This window comes from Rhinolophus hipposideros (genome assembly GCF_964194185.1).
Source record: "Rhinolophus hipposideros genome assembly, chromosome: 14".
In the NCBI taxonomy this organism is placed as follows: Eukaryota; Metazoa; Chordata; class Mammalia; order Chiroptera; family Rhinolophidae; genus Rhinolophus; species Rhinolophus hipposideros.
The window spans coordinates 24,630,412-24,648,574 of record NC_138060.1 but is presented as its reverse complement, the minus strand read 5'-3'; the positions used below and the strand labels follow the sequence as shown (position 1 = coordinate 24,648,574).

General features: G+C 39.2%; 1 protein-coding gene across 1 annotated transcript; it reads left to right on the top strand.

Moving 5' to 3' along the window:
* Nucleotides 1–24: 24 nt before the first annotated feature.
* Nucleotides 25–17,528, top strand: EMC3 (ER membrane protein complex subunit 3). The gene is made up of 8 exons (XM_081072552.1): nucleotides 25–357; nucleotides 7,414–7,471; nucleotides 7,808–7,901; nucleotides 9,287–9,391; nucleotides 10,032–10,113; nucleotides 11,850–11,929; nucleotides 12,757–12,839; nucleotides 16,330–17,528. Exons 1-8 carry the CDS (start codon nucleotides 203–205, stop codon nucleotides 16,456–16,458), a joined length of 786 nt encoding a protein of 261 aa, XP_080928678.1. The 5' UTR covers nucleotides 25–202; the 3' UTR covers nucleotides 16,459–17,528.
* Nucleotides 17,529–18,163: the final 635 nt, after the last annotated feature.

Sequence of the window (18,163 nt, the reverse complement as noted above, 5' to 3'; positions counted from 1 at the left end):
GCCGCGTCGGGACGCCAACCTTCCGCGCCGGAAGTGGGCGGCCTCGGCCCGGCTGGCGGCAGTGCGCCGAGGCAGAGGCTGCGGCGGGGTCCCGGGCCAGCGAGGCTGAGGCTGTGAGGGGGCCCGGAGACGAACTCCAAGGGGATCCCGCGCGCCGGGGGAAAGAGAAACCCGGCTCTACCTGGCCGGGCGCTCTGGGAAGATGGCGGGGCCCGAGCTGTTGCTCGACTCCAACATCCGCCTCTGGGTGGTCCTTCCCATCGTTATCATCACCTTCTTCGTGGGCATGATCCGCCACTACGTGTCCATCCTGCTGCAGAGCGACAAGAAACTCACCCAGGAACAAGTCTCCGACAGGTCAGCGTTCTCCTGGATCCTACGACCTCACTCCCCCGTGACCTTGGGCAAGAAAGTGCAGGGATTCTGTCAATTCGCTCCCGATGTTCACGTCGCACCCCCACTGGCTGGGTGACCTGAGCTCAGTTACCTGTTTCACTTTCGTCATCTGTACAATGGGGATGACAGCATGACATGCCTCATAGAGTAGGCTTGGGGATTAAATTGTAGATGATATCTATAAAGGCTTTAGTACTGGGCTTGGGACGAATTAAGTGCTCAAAAAATTGTTGCTGTTAATATTGTTAGGCTAATTGCAAACCCTCGGCTTATCTGTGAACTAAAGATATGGTGGGTGTGATTATACTTGTTTTACCAAACTACTATGGTGGTCAGCTGAGATACCCAATAACCAAGTGCTTGGCAAACGTAAAACTGCCACAGAGATGTCAGGGGTTGTAATTATCTTTTCCTCCACTGGAATGGAGGCGACTTCTTCTTCCTCTTGTGTTTCATTACAGTATTTATCTATGGAGAGGGTAATTTGAGATGATTTTAGATGGTATCTAGACGTGTGCTCCCTCCATATTAAAAACCATTTTCAGTCAATCGTTCTGATTATTTTCAGAGACTATTTCAGGTAAATGCTATTATGTTTTTAACACTTCCCTATTGATTATTACTCTCCCATTTTAACAAAGGGCAAGTCTCAGGCCCAGAACTTTCCACAGACAACACTGTCTACCTATGTTTAATAATGTTTTGTTTTTATTAGAGTTACTAGTTACTTTCTATCTGTGGCAAGTAATACTGGTTTTCCATTTGCTGGTAATTTAAAGATTTAAAACCTACATAAGTAAAAAAGTTGATATATAAGAAATACTAAGTTTTTAATAGTACAAGTTCTAGGTGAATAAGATAATCACAACCAAGGAATGAGAATGACTGAAGTTTGCCAAGCACTGCTTTGTCATTTTCAGTTGTGCTTCCCAATTATGCTGAGAATAATAATAAACCAACATTTACCAAGCACTTATTCTATGCCAAGCACTATGCTAAACACTAATATTCATTAACTTATTTAAAATTCAGAGTAGATGGTGTCCCATTTTATAGAAACTGAGGCTTAAGAGGTTTCATGGTCACATATATAGTGACATCCAAGACTCGAAGCGAAGTCTTCTGGTTCCCAAGTCTGAAGCTCTTTCTACTACATCACAGTAGCCACTGAATTATTTTTCTGGGGCGTAAGTTCAGAACTGATTAGAACCAACCTGGAGATAACCTTAAGAAGTCAGTTCAACACAGAAGGGAAAACTATAGAAAGAGGCAAAGTGGAGAGAACTCAGACAGCATTTATTTATTTATTGACGCCAATAAATTGTTCTCATTGTATCCTCAAACTAAAACTGAGATAATCCTGAACTCATTTTTACAACTGAAGAAAAAAAGTAAGCCTGGCAAAGTTAAGTAGCCTTTCCAAAATAACCAAAATAGTAAAATATTGTGCCTAGACTTGAACCCAGCCCAGTCTCACTCCCAAATTAAATTCTCTTGACCACAATTCCTGCTGTCATAGATTTTCTAACAGTTTTTTGCTGCTGATTCACCATGTGATTTCAGAGTGAAGGTTCTAAATGATATCAGACCCAAAGCTCCCTTTTCTACCCCAAAATGAAATTCACAGTTGATGCACTCTACATACAATAACATTTAAAAACAAAAAACAAAACAATGCTCTAGTGCAGGAGTGTCCAAACTTTTTTCAACGTTTTTCACCAAGGGCCATATGTGGTAAAATACACAAACAGCCAGGCCACTCACTCGAGGTGAAGTACGTATTGCCTCACTTGGTTTATTTAAGTAAACTAAATATATTTTTGGAATTTGCTGCGGGCCAATAAAAAATGGATCGCGGGCCACAGTTTGGACACCCCTGCTCTAGTGTAACAATCAGGAGAAATAAAAATAAAATAATTTAATTTCATAAGTGCTTGTGCACAGTGATCCTAGAAGATGTAATGGAGAAGTCAGATGCAATCACTTAGCTGTAAAATCTATAATAGGGACAGATTGAATTGTAGGCTGATACAGTGTGTTAACTACTTAGACATCACAGAAGGCAGTTCTGTCTTGGATGTGATTTTCCTAAATGGTGAACTGCTCTTGATAAAGTTCTGAACAAAACAAAGTGCAGTTTTCCCTATGTTTACTCGGTGGTTGTATAACTGGAAATTGAGTATATAAAAAAATCATCTCCCCTCCCTGCAACACAAAAAAATGGAATTAGGTTTGAGGTTTAAGATAATGAAAAACAATTTGGTGAGACATCAAAAGGAGTGTGAGACATGGGACAGTTCTTTGTATTTCACAACTGTCCCCAGCACTGAGGGATACTTAGCATCCCTTATCCTTAACAAATGACAATTTTGTGCTCTTTCCTCTCCAGCCCATCCTTTTGACACCCAGAAAATTTCCACAGATTTCCATAAGGCCCCCTAGAGGGCAGTACTAGCTCCATGAAGAACCACAGCTTTAGAGAAAACTACATCTCCATTATTGCTCCATCCCTTAAGTAAGGTGTCTGGGTCATGCCAACTCTGACTTGATATGACTATACCCCACCAGGTCATCATTTGAACTTGGGTAGATTGCTGAGCACGTGATTCTGAACTGCCCCAAAGTCCAAGGCAAAAGATGTTTTTTAATTGTAAAATATCCCTCTAAATACAGTATAAGTTTCCAGTAGCCTAAATGATCACAAAATGCGACATTGAGTTTCATAAATTATTAAACTTTTATTGCCTCAAAAGTTATTAAAATTTTTCTAAAACATATTAAACCAAACCTGAAAAATACATGAACAAAATATATTAGACCATATTTGAGGATAGCGTGTATGTAAAAAGTAGTTCTCAAGCTTCAAGAGTATACTAACTCTTTGGAAAGGGGGAAAAAAAAAAACACAGATCTTTAAGCATGTGGAACTTCAGTTTGAGAAATACTGACTTTAAAAACTAAAGTTTTAAGAAATGTCTTTCAGTTGCAAATTACCACTTACAAAGAGAAGCTTTATCTTTATAACCAGTACAAGGACTTATTTTTAGATATTAATGGAACTGAAAATGCAAAATTAAAATTGTCTTGTAGAATTTGCAGACATCAGAGTTTATAACATACAGAATAATTTAAGCTTGCCTTAATTCAGGGTTGAAATGCCTCAAAGTCATGATTCTCAACCCCAGTTCTACAAAATTGCTCATCAGCATATAGGAGAGTTAGTTGAATTTCCATTGATCACAGTGCCTGCTGAAGTCCTGAATTATCTGCAGTGAACAAATTTTTGCTGATGACCTACCAGGTGCCCTGCATTGTCCTGTGGGTACAAAATCAGACAAGGTCAAGACCCTACTCCGGAAGTTTCAGTCCACGGGATAAAACATGCAAAAGGAAAATAATGGATACCATTAATTTTATGCTTAGGTTGTGCCAAGTACAGTGGTAATCACTTTAAATGAGATAATATATATGAAGAACTCAGCTTAAAATCATTCAGTATTTCCCTTTTGCTTTTTTTTTTTAACAGATTGTGGTAAAATATAACAAAATTGACCATTTTAACTGTTTTTAAGTGTATAACTTAGTGTCGTTAAGTACATACACATAGTTGTGCAACCACCAACCACCATCATCCACTTCCACAGTATTTTTATCTGCAGAAACTGAACCAGTTAATAATAACTCCCATTCTCTCCTCCCCGCAGCCTCTGGTAACCACCATTCTACTTTCTGACTATGAATTTGACTATTCTAGGTACCCATGTCAGTGGAATCAGACAGTATTTGTCATCTTGTGTCTGGCTCATTTCACTTAGCATAATGTTTTCAAGGTTCACCCATGTTGTAGCGTGTCACCATTTCAGTCCATTTTACAGCGAAATGAAGTGTATAATGTAACAATTTGACAGATGTATACTTTGTGAATTGATGACCACAATCCAGATAATTATACATACAACACTGCACATAGTTACCTTTTTTTTTGGTGGTGAGAACACTTAAGGTCTCTTATTAAATTTCAAGTACACTATGCAGTTTTATTAACAACTGTAGTCACCATGCTGTATGTTAAATCCCCAGAGATTATTCATCTTAAAACTGAAGGCTTATATCCTTTGACCAGCATCTCCCCATCTCCCTTACCCCCCATAACCACTCTTCTAGTTTCTCTTTCTATGACTGCAACTTTTATATATACATATATATGTATATGTGTATATACATATATAAACATATATGTATATGTATATGTACATACATATATATGTTCTCCATATAAGTGAGATCATACAATATTTGGCTAATTTCATTTAGCATAATGTCCTCTAGGTTCATCCATGTTGTAAATGGCAGGATTTCCTTCTTCATCATGGTCAAATAATATTCCATTGTGTATACATGTATACACCACATCATCTTTATCCATTCATATGTAATGGACACTTAGGTTGTTTCCATATTTTGGCTATAGTGAATAATGGTGCAGTGAACATGGGAGTACAGATAGCTCTTCGAGGTAGTGGTTTTGTTTCCTGCAGATATATTCCCAGAAGTGGAATTGCTGGATCATGTGGTAGTTCTATTTTTATTTTTTTGAGGAACCTCTATATTGTTTTCCATAATGGCTGTACCAATTGACATCCCCAACAAGGGGATGCTCTTAAGATAAAGATCAAAATACATGGGACCCTTAAAAAGGAAGGAAATCCTGTCACATGCTACAACATAGGTGACATTTAAGGGCATTATGTGAAGTGAAATAAGCCAGGCACAAAAAGATAGTAACTGTATGATTTCACTTGAGGTATCTAAAATAGTAAAATTAATAGAAACAGAAAGTAGAATGGTGGTTACTGAGGGCTGGGAGTGAGAAAAAAGAGGAGTTATTGTTCAGTGGGTATAGAGTTTCAGGATTGCAAAATGAAAAAGTTCTGAAGATCTGTTTTACAACAATGTGAATATACTTAACAGTACTGAACTGTACACTTAAATATAGTTAAGATGGTAATTTTTATGTTACATGGTTTTTGCCACAATTAAAAAGAAAATACAGTGGGTCCTACATGGCCTTGTATAGCCTCTCCTCTCAAGCCTCATTGCCCACCTCAAGCCTCGTTTTCACCACACTTTCTGTAGTTCTCTTTCTTCCAGCCATATGGCCTTTTCTCAGATCCTAAGAAACATGGTGCTTATTACTGCCACAGGACTTTTGCCCATGCTGTTCTCTCCAGCACTCTGTCAAGGTAATCTCTACTCATTCTTAAGATTCCAACGTAATCATACAACCTCAGCAAAGCTTTTCCCAGGACCTTGCTTTCTCATACTTGGTCAGATCCTCCTCTTGTACGTTCCATCATACCATCCATCTCTCCTTCATAGGCTATAAAAGGTAAATTTCAGATTTATTCCTGTGGTTATTTAGTTACTATTTTTCTCCCCCCACTAGACTTTAACCTTCATGAGATATTTGCTTTTTGGCACTTAGAAGCTCAAGAAGTATTTGTTCAATGAGGATAAATCTTTTATTGTACAGAATATGAATGGAGGCATAGGGAATTTAAATGACTCACCCAAGTTCACTAGCTAAGAAGTGGAAGAGCAAGGATTTTAACCCATCTGTCCAACTCCAGAGCTTAAATTTTTACCCATTATTCTAGACCCAGTGCTGCTCAAACTGTCAGTGGTGAAGGACCAGTTTTTTGGTTTTTAAATTCCCAATATATCACAGACTGGTACTCTTATAAAATATTTTGATCAGATATTTAGATCAGTCAAATTACTATAAAAGTTTCTAAACCCTTACTTAGTATCACAAGTAAAGTACAATGTCTGTACTTATCACAAACCAGTATTGGTACATACGCCGCACTTTGACTAGCGTTAGAGTAGCTCACAGGGAACAGAAACATATTACATGTCACCTCTGTACGCCTGTGTGGAGCAGACACCTGTATAGTATGACGAGGCATGGAGGAGGAAGACCAGAGAATTCCGCAAGGGCGCCATGGAATTTTCTCTAGTCTTCCTGGAGAGTTTCACAGAGAAGGTAGGGTTGAAGAAGAGTTTCATGGAGTGTTTCATGGAGAAAGTGGGGCTTGAAGAAGGTATTAAGTCATGTTGCGGTAGAATTAGGAGAGGGACACTGGAGAATTGCCATCATATGGAGAAGCTAGAATAATCATAAGGTGGCAAGGAGACCCTAAGGGTACTGACCAACTGCTTAGAGCAGGTGGTTTGTACTGAGGAGTAGAGAGAACCAAGCAGTTTTCTTGTATTTGTTTCTACCTATGGTTGTTTTGTTTTTCTTTTTCTTTTTTTTTTTTGCACTTTTCAAGACTGAGTTCCATTAACCTAAGGAGACTCCCCCCATCCCCCAATTAAAACAACTTTTGAAAACCTATTAGTATTTTGATCACTGTTCTTGGCACCAACCACTTGTGGTATTACACTCTATTACCTTTAATGGTAACTTGTGTTCAAATATTACCAAATAATTTCATTTATTAATTCAGTTAATGTTTATTGAGAGCTTAATAACAGGCTGAATCCTGGTTGGCATTTCTATTTGTTGTCTGTCAGATAACAACCTTCTTAAGTACTGCACTCATTTCTCTGTGGCATTTAAAAAGTTCCTTCTTCAATCCTCACCCGTCCTCCCTCCTCCTGCCCCCAAATCTTCTGAGTAACCTCCAACTGCTACTTTTTTCACTCAGAAAAAATTCCTTCTTAGCTCATTATAAAGTAAGAAGAAGCTGAATGTTCCAAATGTGCCTTCCTCAGAAATCTTTGTTTGTTCAGAAACACAGTCACTTCTGAAAAATGTTCTCTTGAAAACCTGATTTTGGGGTTAAATATGTTAGATTGGTTTTAAGGGTACTTGTGGTTTGAAAAGTTTCCGCATAGGACTGTTTCCAAATAGGCCCTCTCTTGTGTTTAAATAGGTCTCCTACTTTATTCTCTCATTTTCTTCTAGTGTTTCACTTTTAAAAATCTCATTGTCTTGGTTGTATTTTTCAGTCAAGTCCTAATTCGAAGCAGAGTCCTCAGGGAAAATGGAAAATACATTCCCAAACAGGTACTCATTTATCTTTTATTAAAAGCCCCACAATTCACTGTTGAGGGCAGTAGATATCTGAATGTTTTATAAGGGGATTCTTTGGGGAAAACTGAAGGCTGGCAAGTCGGGAATTAAACTGGCCTGGTGGTGTTTGCTGTCATTGTGACCTCACCTTTCTTAGGAAATTGTTTTTAAATGTGACTCAGCTAAAATGTCAGTTCAGCTGCCAAATAGGCTGCCAGCTCTGAGTGTAACAGCATATTCCAAGGGCCTTTTGACTAAACGTCTGGGGAATAATTTGACAATTTGCTATGTCACAGTTTTAAGACTTAAAAAGCTCTTTTTTTCTACTAGTCTTTCTTGACACGAAAATATTACTTCAACAATCCAGAGGATGGATTTTTCAAAAAAACTAAAAGGAAGGTAGTGCCTCCTTCGCCTATGACTGGTATGTTTACTCCCTTCTCTCATTCTTTGAGGAAGATTTTTAACATGGGTGAGGGTAGGAGGGACAGGAAAGATGTCGTTTGATTTAATTGTTAAATTGTAGAAGACAATAATCTCAGGGACTTTAGAGATCATCTAGTACAGGGATCTACAGAAGTGGAGTTCTCTTTTTCAGATATATCTTCTGGGAACCCCAGTGTATAACATGGATGAAAAATAAGCTCTCGGCTAAGGGGTTGGGGAGCCTAAAGCCATTGTGCCTGGGTCTCTCCCTGTTGCTGTTCCTCAGGACCCAGGGCTCTGGGGAGTACAGTTGGAAAAAATTCCAGCCCACCCAGTGCCTGGCTCCTGTTGCTGACAGATGGTCACCCCACTTCTGCCTGGATGAGGAGGAGCTCTCACTACTTCTCTAGACCAGGCATTTCTTTGTTAGACATGACTGCTTGGCTCACCCTACAATTTTTGCTCTAGCAGATTTCTTACTGCCACTGATCCCAGCCATGTGAAAAACACAGCATCACTGAAGTAAAACAAAATAATTTATTATTGTGTGTTGACTGTCCTCTCACTTTAGTACCCATTTCTTTAGGTGAGATAACCAACAATTTTAAACGCAGACAGAAGTTTCTAGAATTGATTTTAGCAAGTCTTTTAGAAGACCTACAAGAAACAAAACACCAATAAATATATGAAAAGATACTTGCCCTAACTACAATCTATGAAATGCAAATTAAAACAAGATGTCCTTTTTAGCCCATCACATGTCAAAGATTGAAAAGCTTGACCAAAGCTGCTACTGTCAAGGTCATGGGAAGTTGGGCCCTCTCACTGTGGTTGAAGGACAATCTGACAATATCTGTCAATTTTAAATGTTCAAACCCCTTGACCTAGAAATTTTAAGAGTTTCTCTTACAGAAACACTTACATAAACACACAGATTTATGTACAAGGTAGTTGTTGGCAGCATTGTTTGTTGGCAAAAAGAAAAAATTGGAAACAGTCTGAAGGTCCATCCCAACAGTGATGACTAAAACCACATTGTGGACTCCTATGCAGACACTGAAAATAATGAGACAGTGTATCAATGTGGAAATACCATTCACACTATATTAACTTTTTAAATTTAAGCAGAATAGTAAGCATAGCACCCTCTGTTGTGTATGTACAGAAACTGTTATTGGTGTAAATAAAAAGATGGAAGGATATGCAACAGTTAAAGTTGTTTAGAGAGTGAGCTCAGAAGAACTGTCTACATCCTGTTTGTATGTCATTTTGATTTTTTACAAAGAACTTGTATTTATCAAATAAATTAAAAGTGTTCAGAAAATTGGAGAAGTCCCTACCAACAGTGGTAAAATGTAGTGGTCTCTTGTGTTTTTGTCTTAGATCCCACTATGCTGACAGACATGATGAAAGGCAATGTAACAAATGTTCTCCCTATGATTCTTATTGGTGGATGGATCAACATGACATTTTCAGGCTTTGTTACAAGTAAGTTACAGACCTAGAAGACTTGAGGTTTGCTTCATCAGTGCACCTTTCCCTTATCCCGATTCGGAGAATATGCTATGATTTTATGGTTCTTATTGCAAACTGATTCTAAGTTAATAATGTGGGTTTTGTTTTTTACACTAATAGGTTTTCCGATGAGTGACTTGCTAGTGTCTATCCGAAACTAATGTAGTGTTCTAGTTGAGTAGGATGAAGGGAAGCCCATTTCTATTTTGACTTCATTTTCTAGGTGTTGGGGTGAGTCGTTAGTCTATTTGTTTATAAGTTGATTTGATTTGAATTAATTTGGTTTCTTAGTAATGTAGTTCTCTGTATGTATATATTCCACTTCAGGTTTAACAAATTAGTGAGAGTTTCTTTTGAGATTTTAGGTCACGGCTCAGTTTGAGTCCCTGCTTCTTAAGCCATAGAGAAGCTAGTGTTGTTCAAGGAACTATAATAGAGTGACATTTGACTGTTGCTTCAGAAAGTAACACAAATTTTCTTATGGAATTCTTACCAAATTCTGTATGGCAGAGTTCCCACCTTCTCAGGGAAAGAATATATGCATTCACACTTAAATTATTCTAAAAATAAAGAAGGTAGAAGTGATTGTGAACTTTTTCTTTGTTCTCTGCAGCCAAGGTCCCATTTCCACTGACTCTTCGTTTTAAGCCTATGCTACAGCAAGGAATCGAACTACTCACATTAGATGCCTCCTGGTAAGAACTTTCTTTTACTTAATGAAAACGCAAACAAAAATCTAAAACTAGTATCTCTTAAAGAATAGGATTTCCAGTTTGCATACCACAATGAATAAGTTTTGGAGTTTTTATCATTGAAACTGCTCAAAAATGCCACAAGTGGATTATGACAACTTTTACATGAGTCTTACAACAGGAAGGAATGTGTCAGCCTCTTTAGGTGCTTGGGGCTTAGGAGTGCAAGGTGAAGGTGTCCACTCCCAAAAAGTTAAAAGATAAAGCCAGGAACTTTGGCCAGGCAAACCTTTTAGCAGTACCCGGAGCTTATGGGAGTGGGTGTTTGTATTAATTTTTCCAAAATATATTACCGCTAATACTAACATTCATCTTTTTCATTGGTACCAGTCTGTGCTAGGTGTTTTCCATATATTATTTTATCCTCATAGCAACCCTACGAATTAAGTGGAGGAACTTGAGATTTGACCACAGAGTCTGTCCAACTCCAGCACTCGTGTCTTATTTACCACTCTGTTTTCTATAGCAAAGTAATAAAAGCCAAAATCTGAAAAGCTCTTGGAATACTGCTGCTGCATCTGGAATCCAGTACTTCTTCATATTGTCTCTTCCGACAATTTTATCTATAGCTTCCCAGAGACTGACATTAAAAAGGAAGCCAGACAAGAGGTGGAGGAGAATGGGCAATGAATGGGGTCAGCAGTGGTGACCTTAACTCACTCCTCAGTTTGAGCAAAGTAGGACAGACTAGGTGCTGGGAGAGCCTTGGCTGTGCAGATCCACTCAAGGAGGAAAGCTACACTGATTTCGAGTAGCATGATTCTATTATTTCATGTGCTAAAGAAAAGCTTTGTTATCTTTTCTCAGCATCTGGCAGGTGTGTGACTGACATGCTTGCCAGGATAAAGGAGACTAGAGCGCAGATATACAGCTAACTTACTGTTAGATATAAATCTGCAACATTATGTACAGATAGGCCGTTTACTTACCTGCAACCTGATGGAGTAAACCAGAATAGACCCCTGCGGTTGTGTGACCGAAGTATTAGAATGAAGTGTGGATTCTTTCTATGTCTGTATCATTTCTCATACTCCTTTTTTAGTTTTTAGTACATCGGAGCATATTTATTTTATGGGGACAAGGTGGGTAACCTAAGCTTTGCTGATAAAGTTCAGAACTTAGAGTGGCTTTCCCAGTAGCTACCGTTTTCAATATTGCAAGTATTTCCTGAAAGTCACCTTTCATCCTTTCTTCCAAGTGTGAAACCCACCCCCACTTGTGATTCCTTGTAAAGACTGGGATTCAGGACAGGTGGCCTCTTAATTTTTATTCTGTGTATTTCTATGTTGTTTGCGTGTATTATATATAACAAGTGGTATTGTTTTTAAAATTAAAAATAATAAAGAGTTTGAAAACTCATTATGTAGAAAGGAAAATTAAATAACACAAAGCTTATGTTCCCTGATTAAATGGGAGCACACCAGTTGTGAGTTCAGCTCCTGCCACTGAAGGCAGAAGAGTTGATTACGTAGCTGTAAGTAGCAGTTGCCTACAGTGAGCTGTAAGTATTGTCAGACTCCCTTCACAACTTGTATTTCTTCTCTAGTTGTGCTTTGAATGCATATAACATACCCCAGGCGATTTCTTTACATATTCTGAACAACTTTGGGTGTAGAAAAGTGCTAAGTACTGTTCATTCTGACATAACTACCTACATTGTTTCACTTTTGCTTTACTAGGGTGAGTTCTGCATCCTGGTACTTCCTCAATGTCTTTGGGCTTCGGAGCATCTATTCTCTGATTCTAGGCCAAGATAATGGTAAGGAGCACATCAGGTTTAATCAGCAGATACTTTAATAGATGAATCATCCATGCCAGGGTCAGAAAAATCATATAGGCTATGCTCCTTGTTCGCATAGTCAAATACATGCTTCAGTCTTTAAACTTATTCTTAAGTTTCTGAGGAATTCTAACACAGTTTTTAAAATTCCAGGGTCAAACTGGAGATCCAAATTCCCCGTGGCAGTCATGGGGACAGTATGTAGTCCCGCAAAGTCTGATATCCTCATGTGAGGGATCTAGCCTCAGCAATGTAAGCCTGTAAACCTGAAGCTGAAAGACGCCCTGGTGTGATCAGTTAGTTCATTGACTAGACGGTTTACCAGGACCAGTCCTGGCTGTCTCACTTAATGGCTGGGACCTCCGGCAAGTTCCGTAAGAACCCTGATCCTGTTTGTAAAACAGCGTCCTTATTCATTAACTTCAGGGTTTGTTGTTAGGCCTGGATGAGGTAGCTTATGTGAAGCGCTGAGTAAAGTATTTGACATATAGTACTTGCTCAATAACTGGTGACTGTTGTTATTGTTTAAAGTTGAACAGTGCTTCCTTTAATTATCTTTCTTCTCCTGCTGTTACCATCCCCGTTCTTCAGGAGAGGTAAAGCGACTTTCCCAGTGTCAGTGTGAGACAGGGCCAGTCAGTGAATCTGTCATGTGGTTCTTTAACTGACTACTGAGTTAACTCACTACTGTAAGTTCTGAGCTGGGGCTCAGCAAGCACCCAGCACCCTCAGGGAAGAACAGTCCCCGAGGGTGGTGGGTGCTTGCTGAGTCCCCAGCACTCACGCAGGCATGTCTTCCTGCACAGCCGCGGACCAGTCACGGATGATGCAGGAGCAGATGACGGGAGCAGCCATGGCCATGCCTGCGGACACCAACAAAGCTTTCAAGGTACATTCACTTCTTCTAGCTTTACCTAAGCTCTAAAACGCCTTACTGCACAGCTAAAGACAGGTTCCCTGAAGGGAGTGTAGTATGTATGGTTTTATCATTTAGATTTAAATTTAGCAAAAATGTATTTTGGTTTACATGTCTCTTAATCCTGAGAGAATCCCCTGTGAAGTAAATTGGAGATTCTTGGTACTTTCACTGGTTTTAAATGCTCTCCCAGATTTAATCCACACTGTAAATGAAGGTGTAAAAACAGTCCAGTAAGAGGCACTAGATAAGCATTTGGAATATTTTTTAGCTTTTGTGGATCCTGTAGATACCAGATATAAACTTCATTTTTTTTAAAAAATCAATACTTAGAGCCTTTTCATGAAATGATTTTCGAATTTGTAAAATCTGGTATAACTTTTATACAACAAAATCTCACTAATTTTTCATCATAAAAAGTAGAACTAGAAGGGAACTTGCTAATCTTCATGAAAGCCATCTCTGAAAAACCCCCAGTTAACATCATACTCATACTGACATCTTTTCCTCTAAGATTAGGAACAAGATAAGAATGTTCACTGTTGCCCTTCTGTTCAGCATTGTACTAGAGGTTCTAGCCAGGGCAGTTAGTCAAGAAAAAGAAATAAACGCATTCAGATTAGAAAGGAAGAAGCAAAACCATCTTTGTTTTTAGTTGACACGGTCTTGTATGTAGAATATCCTCAGGAATCCACACACACATAAAAACCTTTTAGAACTAATAAGTTCAGCAAGGCTGTAGGATACAAGGTCAATATACAAAAATCAGTTGTATTTCTACACACTGATAATAAAGAATCTGAAACTGAAATTAAGAAAACAATTCCATTTACAATAGTATCGAAAAGAATGAAACACTGAGGAATAAATTTGACAAAAGAAATGTAACACTTGTACACCGATAATTACAAAACATTGCTGAAAGAAATTAAAGAAGACCTGAATAAATGGAACGGCATCCATGGCTTAGAAGACATAATATCATCAGGATGGCAGTACTCCCAAATTAGTCTATAGATTCAGTGTAATCCCTGTCAAAATTCCACCTACCTTTTGTGCAGAAATTGACAGGCTGATACTGAAGTACACGGAAATACAAAAGACCTTGAGTAGCCCAAACTATGTTGAATTAGAACGAAATTGGAGGACTCACACTTCCTGGTTTTAAAACCTACTTCAGAGCTACAATAATCAAGACAGTGTGGGACTGGCATAAGGACAGACATATAAATCAATAGAATAGAATTGAGAGTTCCGAAGTAAGCCCATACATTTAAGACCACTTGACTTTTTTTTTTTTTTTAAAGATTCTATTGGGGAAGGGGAACAGGACTTTATTGGGGAACAGTGTGTACTTCCAGGACTTTTTTCCAAGTCAAGTTGTTGTCCTTTCAATCTTAGTTGTGGAGGGCGCAGCTCAGCTCCAGGTCCAGTTGCGGTTGCTAGTTGCAGGGGGCACAGCCCACCATCCCTTGCGGGAGTCGAACTGGCAACCTTGTGGTTGAGAGGACGTGCTCCAACCAACTGAGCCATCCAGGAGGCAGCTCAGCTCAAGGTGCCGTGTTCAATCTTAGTTGCAGGGGGTGGAGCCCACCATCCCTTACGGGACTCGAGTTGAACTGGCAACCTTGTGGTTGAGAGCCCACTGGCCCATGTGGGAATCAAACCAGCAGCCTTCAGAGTTAGGAGCACGGAGCTCCAACTGCCTGAGCCACCGGGCCGGCCCCAGATCACTTGACTTTTGACAAAGGTGCCAAGATAGTTCAGCGGGAGAAAAAAAGAGTCTTACTGCTTACTGGGTACAGTTTTGGTTTCAAGGGATGAACATTTTTAGAAATCGATAGTGGTGATTGTTGTACAACATTGTGAATGTAATTAATGCCACTGAATCATATACGTATATTTACAGTGGTTAAAAGTGGCAAATTTTATGTTACATATATATTTTACCACAGTAAAAAGGCTTTAATAAAAAGTTTTAAAAGGTCAAAGACGTAAATGTAAGAGCTAAACTATAAAACTCTTAGAAGAAAATTAGGTGTAAACATTAGTGACCTTGGATTAGGCAGTGACTTCTTTTTTTATATATGATACTAAAAATATATGCAACAAAAGGAAAAATAGATAAATGGGACTTTGTCAAAATGAGCACTTTTGTATTTCAAAGAACTCCATCAAGAAAGTGAAAAGACACCCCACAAAATCGGAAAAAGTGTCTGCAAATCACATATATGATAAGGACCTAGTATTCAGAATGTAGAACTCAACAATAAAAGAAAACCCAGTTAAAAAATGGGCAAAGGTTTTAAGTAAACATTTCTCCAAACAAGATACACAAGTATCCAATAAGCTTATGAATAGCTGCTCAACATCATTAGCCATCAGGGAAATGCAAATCAAAATCACAGTGAGATACCACTTCATACGCACCCCTCATAGTTATAATAAAGAAGATGGACAATAACACGTGTTGACAAAGATATGCAGTCATTGGGACCCTGATATATGCTAGTAGTGGGGAAGCCATTTGGAAAAACAGTTTTTAGCCTTTCTTCAAAAAATTAAAAATAGTTGCCATATGACCCAGCAATTCCACTCTTAGGTAAAAACCCAAGAGAATTGAAAACATAAGTCCCCACAAAAACTTATACAAGAATGTTCAGAGAACTATTCATAATAGTCAAAAAGTAGAAACAATCCAAATGTTCATCTGATAAACAACATTTTGGTATATGAGTATATGGACAATGGAATGTATACAATGGAATATTATTCAGCCATAAAAAGTGGTGAGTACTAAATTAAGCTACAACAGAGAGAAACCTTGAATACATGCCAAGTGAAAGAAACCAGTGACAAAAGGCCACATATTAATGTCTAAAATAGATGAATCCAGAGATACAGAAAGGAAAGTAGTAGTTGCCAGGTGTTGGGAGAGGGGGATAGTGGGCAGTGTCTGCTGTTGGATATGGAGTTTCATTTTCTGCTGATCAAATTATTCTGGAATTAGGTAGTGGTGATGGTTGCACATCTTCGTGAATATACTAAACCCTAGTAAACTGCATATATTAAAAAGGTGAATTTTATGTCACGTGAATTATGTTTAAAAACAAAAAAACACACCCTTGTGCCAACATTTGTATTGCATGTTAAATTTCATAAACATATTTCTAAAGTCTACTAATTAAAGGCAAAGTACTCAGCATTAGTAAACAATTGGAGAAATGTAATTCGTCACTATCGCCAGTGACCTTGAACAAATAGTCTGCCTTTCTTGGCTTCAGCCTCCTTGTCCATAACTTAGGGGTGGGAGGGAGCAGGACGGACAGCAGCAGCTCCCTCGTAGGATTGAATGAGCTTGTGCGTGTAAAGAGCTTCACCCAGTGTAGGTGCTCACGAAGGGTCAGCACTGCTCTGAGTAACAGCCCGCCTCTGCCCGCCCCGCTGCTCTCTTTTCTTGCAGACAGAGTGGGAAGCTTTGGAGCTGACAGATCACCAGTGGGCACTAGACGATGTTGAAGAGGAGCTCATGGCCAAAGACCTCCACTTGGAAGGCATGTTCAAAAAGGAATTACAGACGTCTATTTTTTGAAGACCAAGCAGGGATTAGCTGTGTCAGGAACCTGGAGTAGCACTTACCCTGGTAACTTTCATGTGAGCAGGCGCCTCTCGGAATAAACAGGAGGATGCAGGAGCTGGCGGGTGTGCCGCAAGGATCTCTCCTGTCGGCGCCGGTTCCCTTTATGTCTGAAATTAGAGGACATACGAGGTGTGTCTGCTGAGTGACTTATCCAGAAACAGCTATTTTTAAAATATTTAAAATTTTCCATCTGGTGACTTTAGTAATGGAAGTCAGAGAAAGGGGGATAACTCAAGCTAGTGATAATATATGAAACTTTATAACAATACAGTCTTGGAAAAGGCATTGTCAGTTACACCTAATTATTATGTGTAGTAAGCCTGACTTCTAACCACCGTAGACTCCTGTTTTCTTGGGATCCAAACACCCTACGTTTTACCTTTAACTTTTTGTTAGTATTTTTATAACTTTCTTTACATAAATAATACACTTTCATTACTAAAAATTTAGGAACTATGGATGAGCAAAGTGAAGCTCCCTTTGTTGTTCATTTTGAGCCTACAGAATGACATAAAGAGCAAATGTGTCAAAACCTTATTCATATAAACTTTTCAGAGTGAATAGCCAGGGTCAGGACAGAGTTAGCAAACCTTCTCTATCTCATAATACTGTCCAGCGAAAATCAGTGACCGTGAGACACTGCCGGATTCTCAAGTGCCTTTCGGATCATCAGAGACCGGTTAAATAACGTGAGGTCTTGATCTGGAGTTCAGAATACATGAAATCCATTGACAAATCAATGGTGCTGTACTGTACATGGTTACTCAGTTAAATGAAATACCGCATTTCCCAGTTATTCTGCATTGGAGGGAGTTTATGTATCGCTGTAAGGAGGGAGAGGGGGCGATTGCTGGCAGACACATAGTTAAGGTTGCCCAGGAATAATTCCGTCTGGATTAACTCCCAGGAAAGTAGCAGGGTGCCATTTCTGTACTAAGGTGAATATAATTTGCATGTTGAACGCTGTAATCAAGAACAAATGATTCTTGACTCTGCGAATTAAACCACCCTGTTTTCTCTTCCTTGCCTGTGAAAGCATTGCCTTTGTGGATCGCTAACAGCTTCTGACAACAAGTACGAGTGTCTATTGTGGAATAGTGCTGGAGGGTCCAAGGTGAAAAAGATGTGGTCCTTGCCCCTCAGTTAACTCAGAGATACAGAAGAAACTGATGGTTCTTAAACTTCCTTTGAGTCACAGGATCTCTTTGAGAATGTGTCGGAAGCTCTAACCCCCTTCTCCAGAGTAACACATGGGCACAGATACACAGATTTCTCAGGTGACCCCAGGGGTATTGATAGATCCTCCAAAGTCTGTTCATGGTGACCCACAGTAAGAACAAATGCGGATATTTAAAATAGTTACTTGAACAAAATACTAAAGGATCCAGGGTTCACAGGACAGCTAACCTTTGACCTGGGCCTTGAAAGAGTTCTGTAATGCAGACGGGCATCCCAAGCAGAGGAAACAACTAGCAAACGTCGGCAGTTCATCATACCCCCCGGAAGTGGGGCGTGGCGTGCTATATACAGGGAAGGTCCAAGTTGGGCTAGAATATAGTGACTGGTGATAGTGAGGTCCCCTGGTTCCTACAAGGCATCCTCAGCATCTCATTCTGTCTCTTTCCCCTACGCAGTTTGTCTTTTTCCCCGTAGCAGA

Bases quoted from the DNA above. Each gene is read 5' to 3' on its own strand.
- EMC3 (XM_081072552.1), top strand. From the start codon at position 203: ATGGCGGGGCCCGAGCTGTTGCTCGACTCCAACATCCGCCTCTGGGTG. The intron at 7,472-7,807 runs GTACTCATTTAT...TTTTTCTACTAG, and splicing joins GAAAATACATTCCCAAACAG to TCTTTCTTGACACGAAAATA. The intron at 10,114-11,849 runs GTAAGAACTTTC...TTGCTTTACTAG, and splicing joins CTCACATTAGATGCCTCCTG to GGTGAGTTCTGCATCCTGGT.